We start from the raw sequence: 27,993 nt of genomic DNA, 5'->3' as shown, positions 1-27,993 counted from the left end.
CCGGCGAAGCCATTCCGAGCGCAAGGAGCGAGAGAATGACACCAGAAGGCTCCAATCTGCCGGCACGGCTGCTGCGGAGGGTGGGCCAGAGCGGTCGGTGAGCTACGGGTGTTGGCTGCAGGTGGGTGCGCGCTGCTCGGAGAGAGCGCTCAGGAGGGACTGGCGCTTGGCTGGCTGCGGAGCGGTGGCAGCGCTGGAGGCTACCAAACCCCTCAGCCGGGCCCCGCAATCGCGCTATGAGAGCAAGGGATGCCTTCACCGCATCCCGCCCGCCCTGCTGGGATTAATCCTCCCTTAGAATGAACGGAGCCGCCGCGGGGCGCACGCGCGGGCGGCCCGGGCATGCGCGGTGGCGGCGCTGACCGCCCCGCCCTCCCCCGGCGGGCGGGGTGGCGGTGATGGCGGCCAGGGCTGAGGAGGGTGGGGATGGTCTGTAACCCCGGCATCCCGGCCAGGGTAGACGGAACGTAGTTGCCCTCTGGCTTCTGGCTGCACCCGGCTTTGCGCGATACAGGGACGCGTTTATGCCGTGGGGGGCGAGGGCTGTTGATTCTTGGTGGCACCGTGAACCGGTCAGTGGCAGATGATGTCCCCGGTGTCCCATCGGTGCCATCGGCGCATCCGGCTGAGATGTTGCTGTCAGTACATCCATCCTGCTGGAGAGCCGTCCCAGACCGTGGCAGAGCGGGGTGGCCTCTGCCTGCCCTGGCTTCGCTGCCTATTCTTGCCCAGAAAAGAGGAGCCAATTGTCCCCCCAAAGCAGATGCAACGCGCAGCATCACTCTGGTTGGGTTCTGGCTTCAGAAGATCTGTCCGAACAAAAGCCTCTTGTATCCCGTGCTCAGTGAGGTGCTAAAGCTCTAACTGTTGTCAGAAGTGGGTTCCCACATACCCTCAATTACAGGCCATATGTAAATACTGAAAAGGTAAATTCGTTTGCCTTTTGGTTCTGAAGTTGGGCCATGCCAAAAAACTTTGCGCGTGTTTGAAAATTTATAACCCTTCTTCTTGTTGCTTGTTTTTAGAAATACTTATGCTTCGACCATTCTATATTGACCACGTACAAATGATACAGAAGTATTGAAAATTATATTATTGCGGATGTTTCTTAAAATCCCTCTTTTCTTGTTGCTGTTGTTTAGCATTCACAGCTCCCTGGTCCTTGAGGAAAAGTGCTCTTTCTACACAGGCCAGAAGGTCTTTCTACCTAAAATATGTCATAGTTATAACTGAGTATATGTTGCTCTTTGCAAAATATTTTAAACACAGAAGTAGCGTTTTGAGTACAAATATGTTTCATCAAGGAATCAGTAGTGTACTTAACATATTTCAAAATATTATTCCCATTTTTCTTCATGACTCAGTGAAGCATAATCTATAGTATCCAAAGACAAAGTTAAGTGACAGCAAAAAAAGGATTTAACACAGTCAAAAAAACAATCCAGGAAAATGCTATTCAGTAATACCAAACTGTATCTTACATTTCAAGTATTGTATTCTGCACACTTTGAAGAGGAAATTGTGGCTTTATCTGCATTTAGTTACTGATAGTAGGTGATAATACTAATGGAACGTGAGTCTTACCTAGTTCCAGAAAACTCTGCAGGATCGATTAATAGGTTTGACTTGTCCCTGCTGTCTACTTGGAGAGATTTAAACATATAGCAGGTTTTTTCACTAGCGGATTTATTGATTTTCTTTCAAAATAAGCTTCATGTGTAAGTGCAAACTGAAGCTCAAGATGCATTGTATAATATGTAATAAAATTATTGATGTAATGAATATAAACTAACATTCTTATTATAAGTAAAACATGATAATAAGCTATGCTAAATTACTCTATGCTCAGTGTATGATTTGGAAAAAACCACATATTTTAATCACATACAAAAGTGACACTACAGAAGCCATTAAAAGCAGTGATTTTCTTTTCCGGAATTTGCAGTCATTATTTTTGCCAGAATTAGAAAAACAGCATGGCATTTTAATTCCAGGTTTTTTTCTGGAAACTTAAAATTACAGTTCTTGATCTTTTTTAGCTAAGAAAATAATTTGCAAAGGAACTTGATGACTTTGAGGAACTTAGCTTTAGGATGAAATCCAGTCAGTTTTAATTCTTCTAAGTGATTGTTGCTTTATCTTAATGGATTCATGTGTTTATGAGAGAACACGCATTTAACGATCACTGCCTGCAGAGTGGGAATATCCCACTTCTTGAATGCTTCCAGGGATCAATGGAATTTCATTCCTTCCTACTGATATCATGCTGAGGTTTTTTTCCCTGTTGTTTTTTTTTTTTAAATCACTTCTAAAGAACACTAAGCTTTAAAGTCTCTGTGTCACCTCTCAGTGTGAGAATACTCTCTCAATATGTATTATTGATAAATGCCACTTTTGTGGATTAAATGTCTCAGAATGTCACATGCATTTTTTTTGATTGTCTAAAGATGATTGACTGAATATGATTTTTATATTGAAGTTCAGTTATTTATGAAGAAGCTGTGAGACTCAGTTGCATTTAAATTTCCAGACTAGAACCTGGAATTCTCTTACTGTTTTCAATCTTAAGCAGTCAATGACAATCAAAACATTAATACAATATGAAAGTACAGAACTTTTTACTTAGTATTTACAGTTTAGTTACATTTTAAACCACTTCTGTCTTTTTAGTCAGCAATTAGAAGTGTCACCAACTCCTTCAGATATCTGTTCCACTCATACTCACCTTGGTGAATGTTAAATTAGATGTGTAGTGCAGAGCGATGTCTTTTAAACTTGTTAACAAATTATTAATTTCTCCCCTTTTGAATGGATAAGGAGTGAAAATAGCAAATCATCTTAATGGGTATATAGTAGACTTAATAATATAATACTTATTTTTAATATTAGATTTTTAAATGCTGACCTTGGCCTTTTCAAAACATAAATTATTGTCCAGTTAAATTTTGTATAAAAATTATGAAACCTCTCTAGAGAATGTATACAATTTCTTCATTGGTCTTCTTTCTCCAGAGGTACGTAAATCATGGTGTAAAATATTAGCTCTTATCTCTTTTTTAAAATCCTGTTACGCAGTAAGACATACTATCCAAGTTGGGAGAAGGCCAAGTGACAAACGTAATGTTCCATTGAAGAACAATTTATTTCTCATAAGCTACCTGCTAAGAAGTATTAAGAACTAATTTTTTTTAATTGGTGAAAGGGTGTTGTAGCACAGCTTTATTGTGCTCTCAGATGAAGCAGATAGATTGTTTTACAATTGTTTGTAAATACTAAAGTACCAAACAAAGGTTGAGTTTAGGCTGTTATTGCCAACTGTGTTGGTAGAGGAGAGAACAGCTACACACAGAATGTTATTTGCACTTCCTAAGTGGCTACATATCTCATGTAAGTTTGGTTGCTTCGTGCTGGGAATAGTGTCGAGCTTCAGTCCCCTTAGGACTGTTTACTGTCAGGCAGGCACAGCAAAAAAGTGTTTTTCTGACAAGGTGATGACTTAGCTGTATGTGATACTTATGTATACTCAGTACTTTCACAAAACAACATCCCCTAGGCTTTTTAAAAGTCACATATATTTGTATATATATATTTTCATCATACTATTATAAAGTGATCAAGTAGTTTGATCTAAATCTTTTCTGGTGTCCTTCTGTAACCTTATCTGGGTGTTTGTGCTCCATTCTTATTACACATGTTCTCCCTTTTAAAATAAATTTTCCTTGGTTATTCACTGAGAATTTAATTGTACATCTTCCGCCATTCTCAACTTCATTGGCATATTTAAACTTCTTAGGGCAAGTGTATTAACTTTAAGGGAGTTTACTTTTGGAATTGTTTTGGATTGTCTTTGTTTGGGTTTTTTGTTGTAGAAAACCAGGCTAATAGCTGATGGGGCATTTGTGAGTGTAAGATGTATAAACATCTAGGATGTGAGCGGGGAAGCTTTGTCAAGTGGTGTATAATTGGTTCATGTATAGCAGTGCTCAGGGTCTGATGTGTCATGTTATGGGAGATGTTGGAAAGCTGGTTGCTCTACTGCACACAGCCATGTGCTAAGAAACAAAAGTAGGAGTTCCCAACTCTAATGGACCATCTACTAGAGTTTGGGTTTTGGTAATCCACATAAAGACAGGCCTTGAAACTGGAATCCTGTGGGAGTTAATAGAGCAAATAAAAGGAGGCTTGTAGCCCAGCTTTCCTGAACTGCAGACCTATGCAACATATGTGTGCACCCCCTGTGTTTTCTATCCTTGTTGTCAGTAACTTGATCAAATATTGATTAAAAACCCTCTATTGATTAATTAATAAAGCTTTGTAGAAGAAAGTATGAAATAATTATAAATGCTAGTTAGCCTTCTTTAATGTACCAAGTTTTAGCTGAATTGTTAAGATAGTTTGGAGGGCCCTAAAATCATTAACAGAGTGGTAAATTAGTACCAAAATTATCAAATAAGTCAGGAATTTGCTACAAGAAAGATGAGAATTTAATTTTTTTAATATGCATTTTCTTAATGGAGGCAAGGGTAAATTAGGCTAAGTCATAGCACAGTATTCATTACTACATTACTTAATGGTGGACAAAAATATTAAAGATACACTGCTGAATTTTGCTTTTAATAAAACAATGAGACATTGCTATTAGTGATTTGAATTAGGATGCACTAGATGACTTGCAAACTGGAGTAGTGAGACAATGATGAGATCTTAACCATAATGCTGTACAAAAAATATGATATCAGTGAAAAAAATTTAAGATCAAACTGGAGTGGATGAAGAGAAAACTGCAAAAAATAGGAAGGAAAACCAAAAATTCAGCCTTATAAATGGACCTTTGAAAATTTGACAATTATTCATTCTAATGAAAGTTGAGAGGAGATATCAATAATATCGCTTTTGATAATTAAAAGATTGAAGAAATATACAACAGAAAATTAGGCCAAATTACAGTTTAACAGAAGAACAAATGTATGTTAGGATTAATAAATTGATCATGTAATTAAGAAATTTTCAGTCTCGACACCAGTACACTGGGATAGTCTTTTACCAGTGTACTGGTAATAGTGTGGTAAAAGAAAACTTTCTGAAACTTAGATTGCTTTTATGAAAGTGATTATACGATGTTTTTTTCCTAAAATAGGAGAGATGGATTCGATGACAGTAGATGTTGCCGTGCTCATTATACAAACATGAATATTACTTAAATTGGAAATTTTACCTACAGAAAAAAAGGTGTAGATTAGAGCTTGTTACAGAAATTACATGTAAAAGGAGAAAGATGTCTACTATCTATTTTCAGTTCCAGAATTTTGTGAAAAGGTTTTGTTTAGAAGAAACGTTACTTTACGTTATGCCAAATAAACTTTGAAATTCACTAGCTTTTTAAAGAATGTTTCATTAAAATATAGGAAACTAATGTAACTGAAACAACTCTGCTTTTAAAGATTCGGTCTTTTGAGGAGCAGGCCTCTAAGTTCATAAGAAAAGGGTATTCTAGAGAATTCTGACATATAAAAAAGCTTTATGATTTATTGAAGCTGGGGTTTATGAGGCCATACATTATCAGAATAAATGGTGGTCTTGTTCTTCTGTATTTTCCTAGTTCCTCAGGCTTAGAATGGAAACAGTGAATACGTGAGATTGTCTGGCCATGGGAAGGAGAAGATGCCTGCTGCAAGGGTACCAGTGCTGGCAGCAAGATCACTGGATCTCTTCTATTCCAGGAGACATGGAGGTCTATTTGTGGTTGGAGCTACCTGACTAGATAAAGTATAGATCAGTCTGCTGTGAAAGTACCTCCCACGAAGAAGACTGCCCAATGCTTTAGTTTGCTCTGAATGTATCATGTTATCAGATAAGCTTTTTCATGAAATTAAAAGCCAAATCCAGTATTTTTCTGTTTTCTGAACTTGGCTTGGAATTTTTTATACCCTTGTCAATTCAGGTGGGCCATTATTTGTTGCTAACTTTAATTGGAGTTGTGGAAGCAAAATCCTGGAATAAAACTTACAATGTTTCTTTAGCTTTAGAATAGGCAACCTCGACTCAGGTTTGCAGTAAGGCAGTTTATGCATCTGCAACGTATAAATAGCTCTTTAAATAAGTGTAAATAAAATATAGTCATGTTTAAAGCTTCTTTATGTTGACAAAGTGGAGTAAAATATTTTCACTGTAAGAAAAGCCAACTTACCATAGAAAAAATACACTTCAGGATGGGGATCTTCACAAGAACCAAAACTTGGTTGCTGAAAGGGAGATTGCACTGTCTTGAGTTTAAATGGGTTCTGAAGCCAGTTAATTAATGCCACTGTAAATGAAGCTCACAGTGGGCAAATATACAGCTACCTAGCAAAACCAGAGCTGCAAGACCAAATCAGTTTCAGTTGACTAAACACTCAAAGGTGTACTGTCACCAAAATAAGTGACCCTGTTTTGTAAGCCCCAGCAATCCTGTGATTCGACCAGGCTGTTGGTGTCCGTTGGTATTCTGTTATTTCAGTCCAGAGTGCCTCATGGGAATTCACTTAGGAAGCAGTCTAGTAGCCTGTGTCTCCCTTCCACTGCAAGCTGTAGAAGCTGTGTGTCCCTTCCACTGCAAGATTCCTTTTGGAATCTAAAATATGTAAGAAAGTTTTCTTTTTCCATCTTCATTTTCCATTAAATTGTAAGAGTTTGGATTTTTTTTGAGGGTAAACCTAGGACTAGTTGTTCTCTTAAATGACCATTAAAAAATCAATTATACTCCTTGCTTCCTGTGGACTTTACTGGAAGAATTCCTATAGGTGGACATTATTTGTAGAGTTGTTCTTTGACATGTGGCAGATATTTTACTTTTTGAAATGTGCTGTGTGTATATATTTTAAAAAGGAGAAGTGTTGTTATGAAATTCAGTGTAAAAGTCACTTATAAACAGATTTCTGACTGTGCATAGGATTTACAAACTAAATTCAACACTGGGAACTTTTTTGTTTGTTTTATGGTATACTGATTTTGCTTGTGTTTTTTTGATAATAAGACTGAAGAATCAATTATTTATTTTTCCATTTCAGGAAGAGATTGAAGAAAACATGGCCAATCAACGGGATTACATTAGCAGACCTATTTGCAATGGGATTTCTGTTCCCGAGAATAAAATCAATTCCTTAGTGGCTGAAGGTCATGGACAACAAATTCTAAAAGTACTACAAAAGTTCAGAGAACAAAATATATTTTTTGATTTTAAAATTGTCGTGAAAGATGAAATAATTCCCTGTCATCGTTGTGTACTGGCAGCATGCAGTGATTTTTTCAGGTAAACCTAAGTTTGGCATGAGTTTGCAGGAAATAGATCATAAGTTCTCTGGGTGGGAGGAAAGGATTATAATTACAAAAAAAAAAAAAATCATCACAACTTACATACATGTGCAGGGTTTTGAGCCAAGCGTTCAAACATCATTTTAAGGATACACCAGACGCATCTGTTTGTATTTCCAAAGTGCCATGAGGACTCCATGAATTCAGACATCAGTCCATACTCTGAAATACAAGTTTCATACTATAAGTGTGTGGTTCTGCTCTTGGGTAGAACTGACACAAGTTAATGTATATATAAGAGTTACCTGTTGTCTGTATCAGTACTTAAAGGTCTGAAAGGATATTGTTTTACTTTGTATTGGACAGTCTGTGTACTTTGACACATATATAGTAAAACATAACAGGTTGATTACAAATACATCCGTTGAGCAGTTGTGGATTATTTGTACACAGCTGTGGAATGGGACTGCATTTTATTTGTCTAAGGTGCATGGTTGGTCTGTAGAGTGTCTTGAATTAGGACAGATGTATTTAAACAGATGTACTTTTTCCAAACTACAGATTTCAGCCTTTCAGCATGAAAGGGATCTGTGATCTTCCTTCTGGTGCTTAAAGCTATATGTTCTTAAGGAACAGCCTTAAGGATATTAATTTATGAAGAACCTTGCTAGCCTTTTTATTAGTGAGTCTCAAACTTGAAATTCCACACTGAAAGTCTGTTTCTGAATGCAGTGTTAAATAAAACAAAACTAATACTCTAACAATTAAAGAATGGGCTCCTGGAAACGAGTTAATGACCTCAATTCAGTTGCCCATACATAGGTTACAAGTGTTACTTTCAAATGTCCTGGAATATCCCATGTTCTATGGGAGTCTGCCATATTTGACAGAAGACAGCTAGACATATGCTTACAATTACTGGAAAAAAAAGGAGAAATCAGGTGAAATGAGCAATTTCTCCCCTGTAGCAGCACATTTGGTTTTTACTCTGACACAAAGAACTATTTGCATTTATTCCTTTACTGCTTGACAGCACAAAGATGCTCTAGTAGAAAGAAATATTAGGATGAAATAGCTTCCAGTGGTAATTTTTAGAACTGAAGTTATGCACGTGGTAACCTATTTGTCCTTTTCACTACCTACAGGCTCTTCAGATGAAAATTTGCTAGGAAAGATCTCTCCCTACTGCTAAGAGTTGAAAAAAGCAGCCATCAGATTCATAAATTATCCTCAATTACAAGGCCCATTTTTTTACCTTCAAGGAATAAAAAGTACTTAAGTCCACTAGATAAATTTTGAAATGGAACACCTTTTGTCTTCATTGGCCTTTGGACTTTTCTTAATTTTGGTTTCCTTGTGTAAACCCAAAATTCAGCAATATTTTGATACTTGTTAGCTTTCAGAGTCAAGGCCTTTGCCTAGATTGCTCTCTTACTGGTATTGTTCAGTTGCTATATTACTCTGTAATTAGAGATTTCTATCATAGCTCTTGGTTTAATTAGGAAAGGATTCTAAGGGTCATCATTAAGTATGCAAAAAGGTCTTTGGGACATGAGTGTCTTACTGTAATTTTATTGTCTTGCTCAGGAAGTCAGGCATCTTCCTGCTTTACCAGACGTTTACTTCCCAAAGAGGATGCTATACACAGTACATTTTTTTTTCACTCTTTGGCTTCAGAAAAGGATGCCATTTTAAAAATCCCGTAGTATAGAGATACTTATTGTATAACTGAACTGTAATACTTAACTGAACTATAATACTTTCTTTTTAATATGAACTATAATACTTTCTTTTTAATATGAACTATCCATGATAATCCAGATTCTGTGCTTAGCATCTGGTAATTTATTTGAATCTTCCTCCACTATCGTCTTTTGTCAAATTCAGAAGCCATTGCTATCCCTGATGCTTAGGCTAGGGCAAGGGATATTGCAGCACTCTTCTGTTGCCAGCACTTATCCGCTTGAAAAACTTTAGTTATTTTATCTTGCCATGTTAGATTGTGTGAAACAGTTTAACTACTTTATTCTAAATATGTAATAATATTTAAGTTGTAATAAAATTTCTACAGATCTACTGATCAGTAATTCATTCCACAATTTTAATTGTCTTTGTATTCAGTCACAATCTACTTTCTGCACAGTTTCATTGTGCCATGCAATCCTACATGAAAACCTCATTTTTTTCTGACGTTGGCCTGTACTCATACATCTGTCAACTCTAAAGCAAGAATTAAGTTTCCTCATGTTTTTTGCCCTTATTCACCCCTCACATACTTTTTATTTCCAAGGAATGCACCCATCATCCATCTTGCCATTTGCTCAGCCTGCAATTTGGAAGGATTTTTTTCACTTAATTTTATGAATTCAACCACAGCACATGACCTAAATCGCGGGCCTTTTTTTACTCTGTATTTTTTCAATCAGGCTTTCTTTCCTAAGCTGTTGAAATTGGTGCTGTCCTGAACAATTTCACATTTTCTTTCATACTAAGTGCTGCAGACTTCATTGCTCTCTGTGAAAATCCATACAAAATGCAGGTGCAGCTATCATTTTTTTAAGCCACCACTGAATATGTTCTTATCACCACTCCTTTCTTCTTCAAACATACCAAGTAAATCCATTGTACTTTCTTATAAGAACTTCCATACTTTAGACCTATTTTAGATCAGCCCACCTTATTATACACCTGATTGTCTCCTTCTTCTCATATCTGTGTTCTCTGCTGTTTGCCAAGTGTTTAATTTGTGTGCATATCTTCTGTATTTTATTCACAGAGCCATGTTTGAAGTTAATATGAAAGAACGAGATGACGGCAATGTTACAATTAGTAATCTGTCACCCAAGGCAGTGAAAGCTTTTCTTGATTACGCTTACACAGGAAAAACAGAGATAACAAATGATAATGTGGAAATGCTCTTTCAACTGTCGTCATTTCTTCAAGTTTCACTCCTTTCCAAAGCTTGCAGTGACTTTCTAATAAAAAGTATTGATCTTGTGAATTGCCTACAGTTGCTTTCTCTATCAGAAAGTTATGGGTCCATCCGCTTGTTTGATCATGCGCTAGATTTTGTACAGCACCACTTTTCATTGCTGCTCAGATCAAGTGATTTTTTGGAGATGAATTTTGAAATATTACAAAAATGTCTTGAGGCTGATGAGCTAAATGTCCCTGAGGAAGAATCAGTGTTGAAAGCTGTCCTGCAGTGGACCAAACACAACTTAGAAACACGGCAGAAGTACCTGCCTAATTTGATTAAAAAAGTGAGACTACACCAGTTACCTGAAAAGACTTTGCAGGACTTTCTGCATGCTGAAGAACACTTACTTAAGAGTGCTGATTGCTCAGTAATAATCAGTGATGCAGTTAAAAGTGTGCAAAACTTCAGTGGACTGTTTCCAGATGCACGTCCTTCAACAACAGAAAAATATATATTTGTTCATAAAACTGATGAAGATGGAGAAAACAGACATACATTCTGCTACAACATCAAAACAGATAAATGGAAGGAACTACCGCACACGCACATGATTGATCTGCCAGGGTCAAGTTTATCTAGCTATGGAGAGAAAATATTTATAACTGGAGGATGTAAGGGGAATTGTTATAGGACTGTCAGACTTCATATTGCTGAACCGTTTCATGATGCCACTGACCAAACCTGGTGCTACTGTCCAGTCAGCAATGAATTCTCCATAGTATCAGCTATGAAAAAACCCAGGACAATGCACACATCTGTTGTAACCTTAAATCAGCTCTTTGTTATAGGTGGAAAGACAAGAGGAGCTCAAGAAACCCGAAGTCTTCTGGATGTGGAATCCTATAATCCTCTTTCCAAAGACTGGAAATCTGTAAGCCAATTACCAAGAGGTATCTACTATCCAGAAGCAAGTGCATGTCAGAACATAATTTATGTCCTTGGCTCAGAAGTAGAGATTACTGATGCCTTTAACCCATCTCTTGACTGTTTCTTTAAGTATAATGCTATGACTGATCAGTGGTCTGAGCTTGTAGCAGAATTTGGGCAGTTTTTCCATGCAACTCTAATCAAAGCTGTTCCAGTGAACTGTACATTGTACATCTGTGATCTCTCCACTTACAAGGTCTACAGTTTTTGCCCAGAAACCTGTGTTTGGAAAGGGGAAGGGTCTTTTGAATGCGCTGGCTTTAATGCAGGGGCAGTTGGGACAGAAGACAAAATTTATATACTGGGTGGTGATTATGCTCCAGAAGAAATCACAGATGAAGTTCAAGTCTACCATAGTAGTAGGTCTGAGTGGGAAGAAGTTTCACCAATGCCAAGAGCCTTAACTGAGTTTTACTGTCAGGTTATTCAGTTTAATAAATATAGGGACCCCTGGTCACCTGTACTGACAATTTGCTCTGGAGAATTTTGAAACTCCTAAGTCAACAGAATCTATTTAAATGCACAAGTTTTAGAACAGATTTTTAAGTATTCATTTACAGATGGAGAATTATGTACCTGTTAGTTTAAATCTTCGGTTTAAATTGTATGTTGTAGGATTGCTTTTGGAAGAGCCCATTAACATGTCATTCATGCTAGTTATACAGAAAATATTAATTTTATATACAACTCTTTAATAATTTTGAAAATGATGTTACTTTTCAAAAAAGAATAGTCACGAGGAATTCACTGTGTAATATGTGCCATTATTTCTGTAATATTCACAGTTGTCCCAGAAGACAAATAGCTAAATGAGAAAATTGACTGTGATACTATTTTCCCTATATAACTGAAGTTTAAAAGAAATCTGCATTAGTTGTTGTTTAATTTACATTTTTTATATTGATAAACCTGTAAGAGAAATTAATTGTCAACTTTATCTTATCAGAATGACCTTAGCAAGGGCGAGACCCAAAGTGACCTTCACAGCATTAAAACCAGGTATCTAACTTGAAGAGACTGATAATTCCTATCATCTTACTTCAGCTCTTCAGTTTTACCAGTTTTTCTCCATCCTTGTGCCTTAGTAGTAGCTTTATTTTCTGTTTCTGTCCCATTAACTGTAGCAAGGTAAACTTCAATAGCCTACTGTAGAGTGGGCAAGATTTATACAGGATGGATGATTCATGTGGTATCTTTGTTTCAGTCATGCTGTTAACTAAAGAAAAAACCCTTCAGGATGTTTCCTAACAGAAGTCTTCCATCTCTGAAGTCTCCAATGCTACCTACTAAACAGTCACCAGGCTGCTTACAGCAGCAAGCTGTAAAATAAATTGTAGTTGTTGCTTTGGTTAACTATGGGAAAAGTTTGTATCATACAAAGTTACAAAAAAATACACGCAGTATTAAAAGTTAAAGTAAACAGTATTTCTGAGGTGAAAAATCTTCTGTAGTGGTTTCAAGAATTAAAACACTTGTACTTCATGGTCATTTTAAGTGTTAAAACATTTCACAGTAAACACTACACAACATATTGCTTGATAAACTTTCAGTAGTCATCCCTTATAATGTTAAAATTGTAATGGACTTTTAGTATTAATATTAGCCTAGGCATATATTGTGAAGTAAATTTGATCTCATGCTTACAAAGGGGACCCTCTTTCTGACAGGAGAACAATGAAATTAGCTAGGTTTCCTAAATTAATTTGTAATCTTTTGCAGCCTGAGAATTTTCTTTTTGTACCAGGTACTCGAATAAGACGCTGAGAGCCCTTATGTTCCTTATAGGTATCTTGTAAGCAGTAAGGTTGTCCTACAACAGAAGGAATGGTTCTAAACATCTAAGCACACCTTTTCCAAGCAGTTCAAAAATTAATCAAGTTTAGTGAGGCATCTGAAACATCTTTCATATGACTTGAGACAACTGTTCTAAGTTCGTTATCACACCACTACTGCATGTACTTTTTGCAAAACTCAAGCTCAATATTAATGCTTAAAGCTTAATATTGCCTAGAACATACTTCTCTTTTAAACAGTAAACAACTGAAGTCTGTGATTGACTCTATAATTTGTTATCAGATACCTTTATAAATTTAGATAACATTCATTATAACTATTTTCATAAGTATGTAAATTAAAATTATTCAGATTTGGAGAACATAGTAATAGAGAAGGACCCTTCCACTCTGTAATTCCTTTGTATTAAGATGTGTCAGTTCTGTAGAAGTAAATAGCTGCTTGTTACAATATTTCAGGCAACTTCCACATATATTTTGCTTTTTGCATAGTGATTCTCCAAATCATATTGTAACTACAATTAGCTAGGTAACCTCTACAATCATCTTATGGAAATGCAAATATTTTTATATTGGAACACAACTACTTTTTATTAGTACAAAGCAAATGTATTGAGTAGTATTGAATAGAGAGAGGAAGAATACTGTTCCTGCTTACTGAAACCCTAGGAGAAAAATAAGACACATAGGAAAAGAGTAGTTTTAACATTAATAAAAGCTACTCAGCATAGCTTAAAGACTTCATTAACCATTATTTATTGCACCTTGTCACATTGGAATACAAGGCCCAGTTCCCTTTTGCTTATTTATTTGTGTTGGTTTTGTACCTGAGTATTGTGAGTATGCAGTTTATGCAATGACAGAAGTAACATACTGTGCCCATAGTACATGGGTATAAATAGCTATGCAAATTGGAATAGACTAGAGAATTGCAAGGGTTTTTTAATTGCCACTGTCATGACCAAATTGCTGGATCATGTAAACAGTAAGCGAGTCAGTCAGTAATTCAGGTGATGCTCTTTCCCCAAAATTTTTCCTTACAGCATTTTTTTTGGCAGTCTTCCATCCAGCTACTTGCTATATGTAAAAGGCTCTAGCATAGGACACCAGAGCAATGACATATGAGATAAATTAGTGTAGATAGTGAAAACTGAATGAAGCTTAATTGGGAAAATAGACATGCTTCTTTAATATTCTATGCTATACTTGCACAGGAACTAATGTCAGTTCCCAGTTTAACCAATCATTCCTGGATTTCACATGGAGTTGAGCTTTTTTACTCAGTGATCAGGAAATAGTGTAGTTGTGTCAGTTACTTTCTGTCATTGCTTACAGAAAAGTTACTGTGAAATAGGACTGATTTTCTTCAGTTAGGCAGGGAAGGCTGTACTACAGATCTCACAGAAGGAAAAAAAGGTCATTTGCCACAATTCCACATACAAAGTATTAAATCTGATAGGAGAATTGAATGCAGAAGAAGCTGTGTTAGAAAATCGTGGTTAAAAATAAGGCTTTCTCATAGAATTAAAGTCCTATGTTCCAAACCCTCTGATTGATTGCTAAAGATGTAAGAAATCTCAGTGAAGTCAGCTACACAAAAAAATATGCATTATTTGCATGAGTAACTGCTGTAGGTCTGGATCAGATTTTTCATTCTACTTTACACAGTTGTTACACAATTTTAAAAAGGTCACAAAGTCAGTGCAAAGCAAGTTTTTCTTTATCTTTTGTGACTTTTCAAAGCTCACAGTACTTTATGAAAAAGTACCTTCCTTAAAAAATAGTTGATAACTAGATTAATGATTACCAGTGTTCTCACTGAAATAGAGTAAGATGTTTAAAACAAATTGCATGTAAAGTTATAATTACTATTTGCACTTAAATGATGTAACCAAAACATTTCTAATAGTATTCTATTTTATGTCACAGAACACATTATAAGCATGACCAATATAATATACATGGAGATAATATATATTGTATGTGGGATTTTAATATCCAGTGATGATTATATTGGATAATCTTAATTTTTAAAGAATGCTATCAAAATATTTAGCACTTTGATAATATTATCACACTGGTTTAGTTGTTATAATAAATATCAGTTATTCAGGTGTTGATTATGTTTGCACAGACTTGATGATTATTATTTATATACTAACTTTTGGTTTTCCATATTCAAAATACATTTTTAGTAAGTCAGTTTATTGCTGTTAAAAATTTATTATATTCACAGAATGCAGTAGATTTGCCAGGTCAGATTTATTTATGGTATTACTCCATGAAGAAAGCTGTTTACCTCCTCTGGTCAGTATTAGGTAGTAGGCAAGGTATAGGCTGTAGAATGTGCTGACTGCAGTTTGTCATGTGGAGTATAATTATAGATGTTTCTGTTTGTAGATGACCAACAGGAGGCAGCATAAGATCTATTTGAATTAAAACACCTGAAAACAGGGATATATTTGACATTACTTATAGTTGACCATTATGCTCTATTTTTTTTTCCTTCTAACATCCAATAAAGCGTAGAGATCAGTAACATTTTGCTGCTGCCTGGGCTCTGCTGATATGTGGAAAGTATGATACTACATGTTTGCCGAGATGTTCATTCTTTTGTGAAATAAAGCACTAAGCAAGCAACTCCTTCTCGGGTCTGATTTTTTTTTTTTTTGGCAGTTTCAATCAGCAGTGTTTCTATTACAGTTGACTCCTTTTTTTTCCCTCCCCCTTTCCCTCCCCCTCAACTGGAGAACATTTTGAATGTTAGATTATAAACAAAAATGCACTTAGCATGCATGAAAACTGCAGTGAGGGGGTTTTGTGTATCCTTGGACCTTGTATTTGTATATCCTTTGCCTAATGAATTGCTGTTCCCATGCTGAAAAGTTCCAAGTTTAGCATTATAATGCACTCATTTAAACTGGGGTTGGTGTTGGTTTTTTTTTTTTAATTAGATCCATACAGCTTGGATTGATAATACAGGGAGTTTTTAACAGTTTAAGTATTGCAAATGATTAGGTATTAAGTTTTACTGAAATGGACTCCCATACTTCTAGAAGTGGCTTTAAATAAAGGAAGATGCAAGTTACTTTGTCTAAAATTCACATACAAAGGGTGCAGAAATGGCATCAATACAAAGTGAGGGAGCCCTAGGTTGTCTTGCATTCTTCCAAAACTTAAAATTCTGTAAGCCTCAAACCTCTGTATAGATAAAACAGACTTACAGTAATAAAAATCAATCTTCCAATGCTCCGAAGCCTTTGCCCAACAGCTAGCAAAAGCCATTTGGAGATACCTCCAAAGTGTTCCAACAGCGTTCACAATGTTAAAAGGTTATGTTGAACAATGAAGGAATAAACAGACCAAATTTGAGAGGTCTAGTTGTGCAACCCTGTGGACAATCAAAAGAAAATTGCACATGAATGTTCTACAGAAGCAGGGAATTCACCATGCACTTGAACAATTTGTATCTGAACTGTAGACCGTATGGCAGGGCTTTTCCTGTTGTCGTCAAAAGCAAGTAACTGAATAAAGTACACATAAATTACACATAAATTCAAGACATATCCTACATGAATGAAGGAGATCCAAGCATTTTTGTTGGAGGAAGCTACCATACACCATACACAGTGATCAGTAGTCTCCATAATAGCAGAGTAACAATAGAGGGAGAAAACAGAGCTATTTAAAATTATGTGCACAGCTACTCTAGGAAATCATATGCTTCCTAGTTAAAATTATTCTAATGGATACTAATCATATTTAGTGGTTTTGTGCCTCACAATAAAAGGAGGACACTTAATGAGGTGTAATTAGGACTAATTATTTTTGCAGACTGGCAGAGGTTCAGATTGTTAATGACTTCCACTTTCCATCATTTTTCCATCTACTTGCACCTGAATCTAGTTTGAAGTAGCTTGCAAGACCTTTAGGGCACACTTGAATCTCATTTGTGAGCACTGACAAAATACTAGTAATAATGTAAATGAAAACCTTGTTCACACATAGCCCTCAGTAAGAAATATCCCTGTATTATATATGCCAGCAATGTAGCTTAGCTTGCTACCCTATTCGTTACTGTTTTCCTTTTTAATTTTTTATTATTTTCAGTACACAATGAGCAAGTAAGGCAGCAAAACTATCACTATCTGTAAGTAAACTGCTAAGTTCATAGCCTTTAGTTTCTATGAAATATTTTGAGGGAGTTCAATATCGGAATTGTTGACTGAAACTGGAAAATGCCATCTTAAAGGAGAGTTGTAGTTTCATCACGATTTTGATCACTTGAAGCTTTATTAAGGAAATAAATTATCTGTCCAGTGAAAATAAGTCCAAAAACTCATTACAGCCCATAACTTGGATTTGAAAGGACTGAGCAAAGTGCTAACAAATATGCAAAACAATACATGCACATATTAGAGCAGGCAGAATGAAGGCAGCAAACTTTAGACAAAAAGTAGTGCCTTCAGCCTGCACGAAGGTTACGTGACCAAGGCAACAGGATCCAACACAGAGGACAAGGACCAGACACATCTTGTGACGCAGAGAAGCCCCAAACCAGAAAGGTCCACAGAAGCCTTTTGCGTGTATATTCAACCACATCAGTGACGTGGAGGCTTACACATGCAGCACTTCCCGAAACATTTTCACTTCTTGAATTACAGTATCAGTGCAAATGCTGTTTCTCTATTTGAATCACGAACGGCTGGCTGCCGCGCGTTCGCGCTGTATTGCAGCACCTTAAACCTGTCGCACCCAAGGTCTTGCACGGCAAACCCGCATCCCCGCGCTGTCCCTGCCCTCTCCTTCGCTTGCAGACCCCGCGGAGAGGCGCCGCCGTCCTCCTACGAGCCCTTCGCTGTGCTGCGCCCTCAGACAGAGCAGGCGGAGCACCAAACCAGACCCGCTTGACTCCATCGTAACCCCATGGAGGGTCCTCCATCAGGGGAGAGGCGGGCCGTGGCTCCTCGTAGCCAATCACCAGCCGGTCTGCGAAAGACAGACGGCGGCTGTAGCCAATGGCTGCCCGGGTGCGGCTCGCCGCGCGGCCCCGCGGGCGGAGGGACGTGGGGGATCCCGGCCCGTCCGGCGCGTCAGGGCGGGGCGGGGCGGGGATAGCGGCAGGCACGGCCCGCCAATAGGAGCGTGGAGAAGACTGACAGACAGGTGGCTCGCCCAATGATGACGCAGTCACCGTTAAAGGGCCGGCGGCCCGGAGGGGAGCGCCAGACGCAGGTGAGCGGGGAGTGAGGCCCCCGGGGACCGGGCGGCGGCACCGGGCGGGGAGGGGGTGGCCGTTGCCTCCGCATTGTGCCGGCAACCCCTGGCACCTTCGGGAGGGGTTGAGCGGTGCGGTTCCACCGCTCTGGGCCCCTGGGGGCAGCGAGGCGATTGTCCTCCGCCTTCTCTCGCCACGGGGAGGCTCCGCTCCTCCTCCTCCTGCTCCCGGGAGAGTCGCGCGGCCGTGCCGCCTGGAGGGACCGTGGGCTGCGGCGGGAGCCGCGGGCCCGGCTGCTCCCTGGGGCTCAGGGGCCGTGCCCCCGCCTTCTTTTGTTGCCGCCTCGCTCCCCGCAGCGCTCGGGTGGGAGCGGGCTGGAGCTGGCCCCGCACCCGGGGCTGTGCCCGCAACCCATCCTCCGAAACGCGCCCCTCGCCGGGGAGGGGCTTTTGTGCCGCTCGTGGCCGTGACTGGTTCAGAGGAAGGGGGATTTCAGCGTGACGAGTCTGTGGATTCATTAGCCTGAATCCACAGCTGTCCCTCTCCTTTTTGCTCCGTTAAATGGTCCTTTTAGGTGGTATTGGTTCCCTTCCCTGCATGCCTTTTCGCTTTCGCAAACAGTGGGGTTCTTGCAGGAGGGTCTGTCTTTGGGCATGTGTTGGCCAGCACTCAGTCTCTCTTTGTGCAGATCCCTAAGTTGCGCCAAGTCAACGTAGCCGTTTGTTGGGAATCACATACGAAGTTTTCTAGACATCCCCAGGCTTTAGTATCATCCAAAGATAACTTAGACTCTCGAATTTTGTTTTAAAAAACTTAGAAGTAGCAGGTTCTCCTAATTTAAACTTTGGTTTTTTATTCATGTGTAAGCTCTGAAAGTTAGGGGGGAAAAAAAAAAGACTATCAGGACATCATATTTAAAAAAATTCATGATTTTCCTAAATAATAATAATAATATTTAAATAAGACTTTTGATGCTAGCAGCAATCCTTCGGTCCTGGTGAATGCAAGGATTTTTTTTTTTTTTTTCGCTTCCCTGTTTATTTTGGAGGGTGTTGGTTAATTTTTTTTTGTTAGTCTAGTATTTAGACAACAAGGTGTGAACAAAGGAGATAAAAAAGACAGAGGCGGAATGTGGATGCCTCTGCCATTAAGTATGTCAAAGGTATTCAGTATGTGTGTGTTCTGCATATTTAGGGAGTTTCAAGCTTAGTTTTACAATACTTGTTTCATTTCAACCCTGACAAAAAGTTTGTGTTTCTTTAGTCCAGCGATGAGAACCTTCTTAACACTGGGTTGCTTCTGGCCTGACAGGACTCTGAAACTTTTAGCTCCATGTTGCCCTCTTTTCAGGAAGACCTTTGAGATCTTTGTTACCGTATAATCATATTTTTTGTTGTTGTTGTAGTCAGTGCTCTGCATTTCTACACAAACTGTAAAGATATACAGTTTGCATTTTCAGTTCTCCCCCCCCCAGCTCCTTGTGCTTCTCCTCACAGGAGGAGAGCACAGGAAACTGAGAAGTCTTTGACTTAGCGTAAGCACTACTTAGCAACAACCAACGCATCAGTGTGTTATCAGCATTATTGTCACAGTAAATCCAAAACACAGCACTGTCCTGGCTACGAAGAAGAAAATTAACACTATCCCAGCTGAAACCAGGATAGAGCTGTATGTCATGTTTTTGTAAATCAAGCTTTTCAAAGTGGTGGTAAGGTAGCTATCTAGGATGTGTACAAATCCTAGATTATTGCCATTCCTGTTTCTTATGTACTTCGAGCATGTAACAGTTCATTTTTCTGCATTAAAGTGTAATATGCTATAGATCATCTAGCAATGTCAGAAAACTGAATATCCCAAACCTCAGGTTTAGTTAGATACAAAGGCTTTTTAGTTAATATATCAGAAAGGTACAGCACCGCAGTGGATTTGAGCCATTCCTGGGAATAAGTACACTGTTAAAACAATTCACTAACACCCATTTATATTATTAAGATGGGAATTGTCCTTAATGAGGCGATGTGCTTTTAAAAAGGGAAGAATTAGAAAAGGTAAGATGTCCTTAGCTATTGGAAGTTAGTAGTTATGGGTTTTGAAACAGATTTTGCTGATGCTTCACTGGGAAATTCAGGGCTTGTATCAACACCTGTTCAAGCAAAAGTTAAAAAAGGTCTAAAATAAAACTTTACCTAATGAAGGAGTTGGATGCCAGTAGTTTCCAAGTTAGTATTGTAGTTCTTAAAGGGCATGTCCTTTGCTTAGAGCATAAAATCCAAAACCAAGATTAGACACTTCACAAAGAGTGGGTAGGGAGATCAGTCAGGTGGTAGGAAGCACTGGCACAAGGAGCAGTGAGGCTGACCCACAGGATAACCTGACATTTGAGTGTTTTAACTCTGAGCCTTCTCTGAGGCTAAGGAGAAAGCTTGTCTGTCTGCATGTTCTGTGTTCATGTAGAACTGTGTTTAGAAGATGATGAAAATTTGATTTGAAAACCCAGGTTGTTTTGTTTGGTTTTTTTTCCTGTGTTTGTGCCCATATTGTCTTGCTGTGCTAGCTTTGAGAAATTTAGGGAGGGCCAGGGTAACTGGAGATGCCATATGAGTCTAAAATCTTATGGTTCCCTGTTACTGGGAATGACCAGAACCTTGTTCACATAGCTGGGGCTAAGTGAAGGACTTAGCTAGTGTATACCTTGACATGAAAAGTCTGCTGTTTAAGTATCTTAAGAGAAAATTTAAGTATCTACTGGTACTTTTAAGAGTTTGATGTACCCAACTGGCGAGTACTTAGGAAAGTTTGACCCGTTTTCTCATAGTTAACTAAGTACTTGAGTGTTCCCGTAAGTTCTACTTAAAATCAAACCTGAAATTCTACTGATTTCAGTGGAGATAAGTGTGACCTTATAAACGGAGATTTCATGTCTTGGTAGTGACAAGTCAGAAATACTGTAATTCTTGTGAAAGTTACGTTGTACCCAAGAACTCTATGTAATTCTTTTTACCTGGAAGACCAGCTCAGGATGGATACCTCTGTACCTTTCACACACACTCCCCACCCTGAAAACAGGTAAGTGCAAATGTATGTGTTTCTAAAGCCAGTATGAAGATATGAGTATTTGGTCATTCCCTGCTAACCAGGAATCACTATATATTTATCAGTCCAAAATAATTGCCTTGTAAATGGTGAAGATTTGAAAAGTGTTCTAAATTTGTTCTGTGTGCAGGTAGCTTTCCTGAAGAATTTACTTGCTCAGTGACTTAGCAAAAGGTTAAAAAACCCCCACAACCAAAGACTTTACACAAGATAAACATAGAATTTGATGCAGTAAAGCATCAAAATACATAAAGCACTAATGCTTTAATTTGCATTTAAAAAGCTCAGCAAGTACAAAAATAATTGATTTACTGAGAGACAAGTAAATATGATTCTGCTTTCTTGATATCTTTTTGTGATAAGCTTATAATAATCAAGGTTAAGGGATATGCTTAAAGATCAGATACAAGGTCTCAGAAAAAAAAAATGTAATTTTAGCAGATACAGTGCTGTGTCCTGGTATAAATCTGATTTTCTAAATTGCCACAAATTTTTTCACTATTGGTCATTTCTAGTTAGGGGCCTGCATTAAAGCACTACATTACGTTATTTTTTTTAATAATTCCCTTCTCACAAAACCAACTAGAATTTTATTTTCAGAAGGGTAGAATATTTCACACATCCTAAACAGCAACATGCAGTTTCCTCCTTGAGTCTGAGGAGTCCAAAGTGCTGGGTAGCTGCATGGGAGAATCGAGGAGTGGTGTGTGCAAATACATGCTCATACTTTATGCAAGTATGATTCATTTTGATTTCCTCTTGGGGCTTGGTTTTGCATATTTGCTAGCTGCTGGTCATTGGAAGTAAGTGGATTGACAGTGAGAACAGTATTGTAATGATGCAAAGTAATAAAGCAGTTTTCTAAATGCAGCATTTTAAAAAATACTTGATGGCAGCATGCTTGCACATTGGGTATGAAAGGATGTTGCTTCACATGGAAAATTGCAAGTGAGCCACTTAATGACAGTCAGTAGTGCATAGGAGATGAATTATGATATCTGCACTACAGTATCCCCCAAATGGAGAGTTGTGTTGTGCTGATGTGTATGTTTTAACTAAGTTTAGGGAGAATAACAGGAGAAAAAATAACTTAGTAAGTTAAGAAGCCTGTATAGCTTGGGGAGGGCATGGGGGGTGGGGTTAAGAGTTAGGTCCATCAGTCAGTAGCAATTGAATATATAATGTGCAAGCCATTCGCCTTCAAGTGGACAAATGTCTATACTGCATGAACAGTGAGTAAACAACAGCAGCTCGAAACTGGATGGACTGTGGTACTATGGTAAATCCCTGACCTGCTTGGCTTAAAGCCTTCTAAACTTACTTACAGTGGGAGGTAAGACGGTACAAATGATTGTTCGAAATAATTCTAAATTGGACCCATTACCAAGCAATCTGTGACCAAGAACCATTTTTGATTCTCAGTTTCCGCTTTCAAGTTTTGGTTGTTTTGTTTCTTTGGTTTTGTTTTTTGTAATAAAATCTATGTTACTGCAGTGATGTGCATTACTGCATTAATAGTCCCCTGTTTTCTCCCACTCAAACTGTCCACCTCTGTACAGAGTGTCACACAATCTGTCAGGTGTATTTATGGGGTTTAGTGTTCTCTTCAGCATCAGGGACAGGACCAGCTGCTGCTGAGGGCAGAGAACTGAATGAACTTCAAAGCTGCCATTGCATCTGACATGTTTTGCAGTGTGAGAAGGACAGAGCTGCATGTAGTGACTTAAATCTGTTTACTGTTAAAACATCTCTCATGCACGGCATTTGTTTGAGCTAGTAGTTATTTTGTGACATTTAACAGGACTGCTTCAGCTATTTTATTTCTGACTAAGATAAGTCAGAAGAGCTTCTAAAATTTCCATTTTCCATATTAATCTACTTTTTTTTAATGGAAATGGTGTCTCATTTAAAATATGTCTCAGAAATTTCAGTCCCCTACACACTTGATGTTTTTGAAGTAATGATATAACAATTTCAGCTTCTTTTGGAAATAATTTACCATTCAAACTGAAATGTGTATGTCAAATTTCAATCCTAAGCAAATCCTGACTGGCAAAACTCTTAAGAGTTGAAGGGAAATAGCTGTGTTTTTGTAATAGAAATATCCAGTCAACTGTAACAGTTCATGACATGGATATATTAATGGTTGTGTAATTCATACGACATTAGAGAAGGTATTTATGGCTACTTTATATTCAGAGTCTAAGAAAATTTTTTTTTTTTTTATCAAATGAACAATCAGCTCAAAATACATATTCCTTAAATGATGACTTAGGAGTCAAGTTGTTAAATGAAAATATATGGTGTATACCTTGGAGATTTATGTTGTTTGCTCTTTTTCTCTTAGGAAGCCTGACAAATAGAAAAATACTACAAAGTGAAGAGAAAATTCACTTCACAAGAACTGAGCTCTGCTTTCATTGGCTTCTAAATTTATTTATATTAGTAGCTGACTAGTGTCAGATCATCTCTGTAGTCTACTGTGGTGAAATTATTAGGTTAAAGCTGGAAAAGATGAAACAATTAAAGAGAAAAAGAAAAAGCAATTTTAGTGTTCAGGAAACTCAAACTCTCCTTAAGGAAATCAGAAAAAGGAGAGAAGTACTCTTTTCAAAGCAACTTAATACAACAATTAATGAGATGAAACGGAAAGCTTGGGAGGAAATAGCAGAGTGTGTCAATGCTGTAGGTGAAGGAGAGCAAAGAACAGGGACAGAAGTGAAAAGGCGATACCTTGACTGGAGAGCACTCATGAAGAGAAAACGTCTGAATGCAAACATCAAAGTAGTAGGTGCTGGGTTTCACCTTCCTTCATCCAATTTAGATGACTCTCTCAATGAAGACATGGATGAGAAAATGGGATTTTCAATTGAATCTAGTTTTGAATGGCAAAATATCACTGACTTCAGAGAAGCCGGAGGATCTTTAACAGAAATCAAAGTAGAAGAGGAAGAGGAGGATCCGCAGAATTTCGAAGTGAGTGACTGACATGCATTAGCTGTGTGCAATATGGCCTTTGTTTCATTTCAGCATAAGGCTGCTGTGTTTCTTAGTAGTCTCTGTCTCTGGTTTTTTTTCCTGAATTTGTGAATTAAAGAAACCGTAGAAACAAGTATATTTCAGAGAGATGGTATTCAAATCTAGCAACTTGGAATTGGGTGTAAGGTCTTGGATGTTGATTATTCAGTTGATATACCTAAAGCTTGAATATGCCTTTGCACATGTATTTTCCATTTGTATGTGCCATGGATAAGAATTAGTTCAGTCAATAGAATGAAAATAACGCTCTTGAAGGAAACTGGTTATTGTAATACCCAGGCTGTCTGGATGGATGAACAGAGAAGAAAAGTGCACTTCTTCAGCAAATGAAAGTATATGTTACCTGCAGGTACAGATGGCCATTCTTCTCTTTCAGAATTTTAGTGTGAATTTTACAAGCAGTTACAGATTCTCTAGACAGGTTGTTACTCCTAGTAGTACTCTGATTGTCCTGGGGAAGGCAGCCAACTGGAGTCAAGTCAAATGTTGGAATAGTTTTTCTGTGCCTCTACAAATACATAGTTCTTGTTTCGAAAAGGGGTATTCAAACAGTTTTGCCTTTTTTTTTTTTTCCCGAGTGGGAAGGGTAGGGAAGCAGCTTCTGTCTTAACTCATTTGATATATGTGCTGGGAAAAAATCAGCAGAAGCTGTTAAATGGTAGCGAGACTACTGTCAGACAGTGCTGGAGAAGAGTATCTGTCTTCTGCTGAGAGCATTGGTCCTAACCATCTCATCATCTGCATCATAAATAGCTTTACAGCAAATGTGGTAGTACAGAGTGGTTAAAGTCCTGTATATATACCCACTTAATGGAGTTCGGGGGGCTAAGAGCATGTGAAAGATGTCAGTGTTAAATGTTTTATAAAAAATGGAATCCTCAAGTTAGTGAAGGTTGGGTTAGCTTACATACCACATAGCCTATGAATCCATCTGCTCTGATAAATAATTAGTCTCAGCAAATTCCTAGTGGCTTCTTAAAATGTCACTCAGGTCTATGAAAAGTGAGAACAACATATGGTCTCTTAGATCCTTTTTTCTATCAGTGGTCCTGAATGATCTGTAATAACTATGCCGTGTTTTCTGTATGTTCTTGCATGTTCTCTGTGTTGCATTCTGTTTGTTCCACTGACAAGCTGATTTTGCATTTTTCATTACCAGGTATTAACCTACAGATAAAGTGAGTTTCTCTACCTGTGTAATGGCAGAAAAATTCTGTGATCTAAAATGGTTATTTCACAACACGTGATTTAAACAGTTCTGAGTAGCTTTAAAGATGAAAAAATGCAATATATTCTTTTCAGTCAAGTTGTGTGTAACGCATTTATTCTGGCATAAAGACTGGAGTGTAATTCTTGTCTGTCACATTCCTCTGCAGTTTCCTATTGAGGAAGAAGAAGAAATATTGTCATCAGTTTTGCCAGATTCGAAAAAGGAAAATGACCTGCCAGACTTCCCCCACATTGAAGAGTTTGGAAATCTAAGCTCTGCTCAAGCTAGGCTAGCCTATGAAGATTCTCACTTGCTTATAAATCTGGAGAAGCAAAAGCTGGATCTGGAGAAACAGCGACTAGACATTGAAGCGGAAAGGCTGCAGGTGGAGAAGGAGCGCCTGCAAATTGAAAAGGAACGGTTGCGGCACGTTGACTTGGAGCGTGAGAGGCTTCAGATTGAGAAGGAGCGACTTCAGATTGAATGGGAGAAACTCAGGCTTGAGACCCTGCAATCCGAAAAACCTGCCCTGGAAAATGACCTCACTCAAACAGAAAAACCCATCATGCAGCCTCTGGATCTAGAAACTGAAAAGTTAAAACTTGAAAAAGAACGTTTGCAGTTAGAGAAAGAGAGGCTGCAGTTTCTAAAGTTCGAGTCAGAGAAGCTGCAGATTGAGAAGGAACGCTTGCAAGTGGAGAAGGAGCGCCTTCGAATTCAGAGAGAGGGTCACTTGCAGTGAACTTCTCAACTAAAGTGTCAACATTAGTGTTTTGATGTTTCTAAAATAGAAGTAGTTCTTTTCTTAATACTGAAACTGTCCTAGAGGCTAAACATTTTTCTGTTCAGAGTTGAACATTATGTTAAACTGAAAAAAAAATGGTGCTCAATATGTCAGTGTGCCAACATAAGTGAGCTTATGTGTGAAATTGCTTTTCAGTGTATCAGAACTAAGTGTTATGTTCTTGTCTTCAGTATTGTGCTGTATTAGTTTGGTGTCCTCCTCTTACAGACATGTTGAGAAGAATCAAGGCTGAACCTTATGCTGTTTTTCACTGTAGTAACAGTAAGGGAGGATCAGAATAAATCAACATATGTTGTGAGGACATGGTGCTGACAATTGCCCATACGGTAACAAAGTATAATTTAGGCAGAACACAGTAATACAGAGTCATGATGAGATTGATTCATTAAACTTAGTTTCCCCCTTTTTTTTTTTTTTCTCTCACCCCCACAATTGGAAAAAGAATTGAAAAGTTTTACAGAAGTTAAAGTGCAAGTTAAATTTGTAGCAGTTGTTTTTACTGTTGTTCCATGGCTTGAACTGAATGAGAGTGCAGAAAGTAATACTGTTTCTTTTGCATTTAGTATTCATACTAGATAAAGTTACACATCAACCATAGCTACTGTAAGCTAGACTTTCGGTTGCACCAGATACTTAATAATGCTGTATGGAATATAGCACCTGCATTAATATAGCACAGGGATTTGCTGTCTGGTGAGTCTGTGATGATCCCCTGAAGGAAATTTCTAGATGTGGTTTGTTCATTGAAAGACAGTAGCTGGTGATGGGAGTTTCAGGAGTAGAGACACAGAGGCTAAGCGGAGACTAAGGAGCACTGAGCTTGAACACGAACATGCTTGTTGCTGGTTCTGCCTGGCCAGCACTGGGGTCATGTCTGCAAGGCAGCCAGAAGAGGCTTCTATGACTGACACCATATAGTATATTTTAACTAGATGAACAGAAATAGTCCATGCTGAAGGCTGTTGATATTTTTCATAAGCAATGTATTCATTTAACAAAACAAAACAAAAAAAAAAAACAAGGAAGAAACCAAGGAAGGAAGCTTTCATTATTTTGTATATGTTTAAATCCCAACTGAGCCCCATTTCACATTTCTCATCTTTCTGCAAGTAGCTATCTTTTGCTGACTCCATTTGAAACTTAGGACTGTGAGAATATATGTTGAGTGACTTCCGTGAATTCTTGTGCAAGTAAATATATTTATACCACTACAGGTTTACTTTTATTCTGCAAAGAAAGTGTTATTTTTTTATTACTGAAACAAGTGTGCTTCTACAGTGGAAATAAATTTGACTACTACACTTCAAAATGGTTCTTGAGACTGTCTTTCTTCACAGAGGGAGAAGGCTATATCTGAAGAGAAACCTGGATACTCAACACTGTGGCACCCCAAAATTTCTGGTGCTTATATTCCCTGTGTAGTAAATCACGGAGATCAAACCCTTCAGAGTTGAATTCAATCAACTAGCACTTACTTGAGAAAGGAAAGGGGGACATCAACCAGCTAGATAGAAATGTCCCAGGAGGGAAGTGTATCTGAAATTTTTTTTCCTGGATGTGGTTGGCTAACAGAGGCTTGATGCCAGGTGCTCCCCAGAACTGCTCTATCACTCCCCTCCTCAGCTGGGCAGGGTAGAG

At 38.1% G+C, this 27,993-nt stretch overlaps 2 protein-coding genes across 12 annotated transcripts; both read left to right on the top strand.

Moving 5' to 3' along the window:
• The first annotated feature begins 7 nt into the window (after window positions 1-7).
• Window positions 8-15,626, top strand: KBTBD3 (kelch repeat and BTB domain containing 3). 9 transcript variants are annotated; one of them, XM_027900254.1, is made up of 5 exons: window positions 8-121; window positions 5,600-5,731; window positions 6,497-6,779; window positions 7,047-7,288; window positions 10,067-15,626. In XM_027900254.1, exons 4-5 carry the CDS (start codon window positions 7,065-7,067, stop codon window positions 11,685-11,687), a joined length of 1,845 nt encoding a protein of 614 aa, XP_027756055.1. In that variant the 5' UTR covers window positions 8-121; window positions 5,600-5,731; window positions 6,497-6,779; window positions 7,047-7,064; the 3' UTR covers window positions 11,688-15,626. The 9 variants fall into 9 exon arrangements, with proteins under 9 accessions (XP_027756055.1, XP_027756013.1, XP_027756031.1 ...); XM_027900212.1 differs by lacking the exon at window positions 6,497-6,779; XM_027900230.1 differs by lacking the exon at window positions 6,497-6,779 and having other exon boundaries at window positions 5,600-5,941.
• Window positions 15,627-18,143: 2,517 nt separating this feature from the next.
• Window positions 18,144-27,658, top strand: MSANTD4 (Myb/SANT DNA binding domain containing 4 with coiled-coils). 3 transcript variants are annotated; one of them, XM_027900303.1, is made up of 3 exons: window positions 18,144-18,225; window positions 23,649-24,277; window positions 25,717-27,658. In XM_027900303.1, exons 2-3 carry the CDS (start codon window positions 23,816-23,818, stop codon window positions 26,290-26,292), a joined length of 1,038 nt encoding a protein of 345 aa, XP_027756104.1. In that variant the 5' UTR covers window positions 18,144-18,225; window positions 23,649-23,815; the 3' UTR covers window positions 26,293-27,658. The 3 variants fall into 3 exon arrangements, with proteins under 3 accessions (XP_027756104.1, XP_027756113.1, XP_027756096.1); XM_027900312.1 differs by lacking the exon at window positions 18,144-18,225 and adding an exon at window positions 19,859-21,274; XM_027900295.1 differs by lacking the exon at window positions 18,144-18,225 and adding an exon at window positions 19,859-22,995.
• Window positions 27,659-27,993: the final 335 nt, after the last annotated feature.

The sequence above is a fragment of the Empidonax traillii genome, unplaced genomic scaffold, assembly GCF_003031625.1.
Source record: "Empidonax traillii isolate 1590-97213 ecotype Southwest subspecies unplaced genomic scaffold, ASM303162v1 scaffold21:size2437335, whole genome shotgun sequence".
NCBI lineage: Eukaryota > Metazoa > Chordata > Aves > Passeriformes > Tyrannidae > Empidonax > Empidonax traillii.
This window is presented reverse-complemented; position numbering and strand designations above follow the sequence as displayed.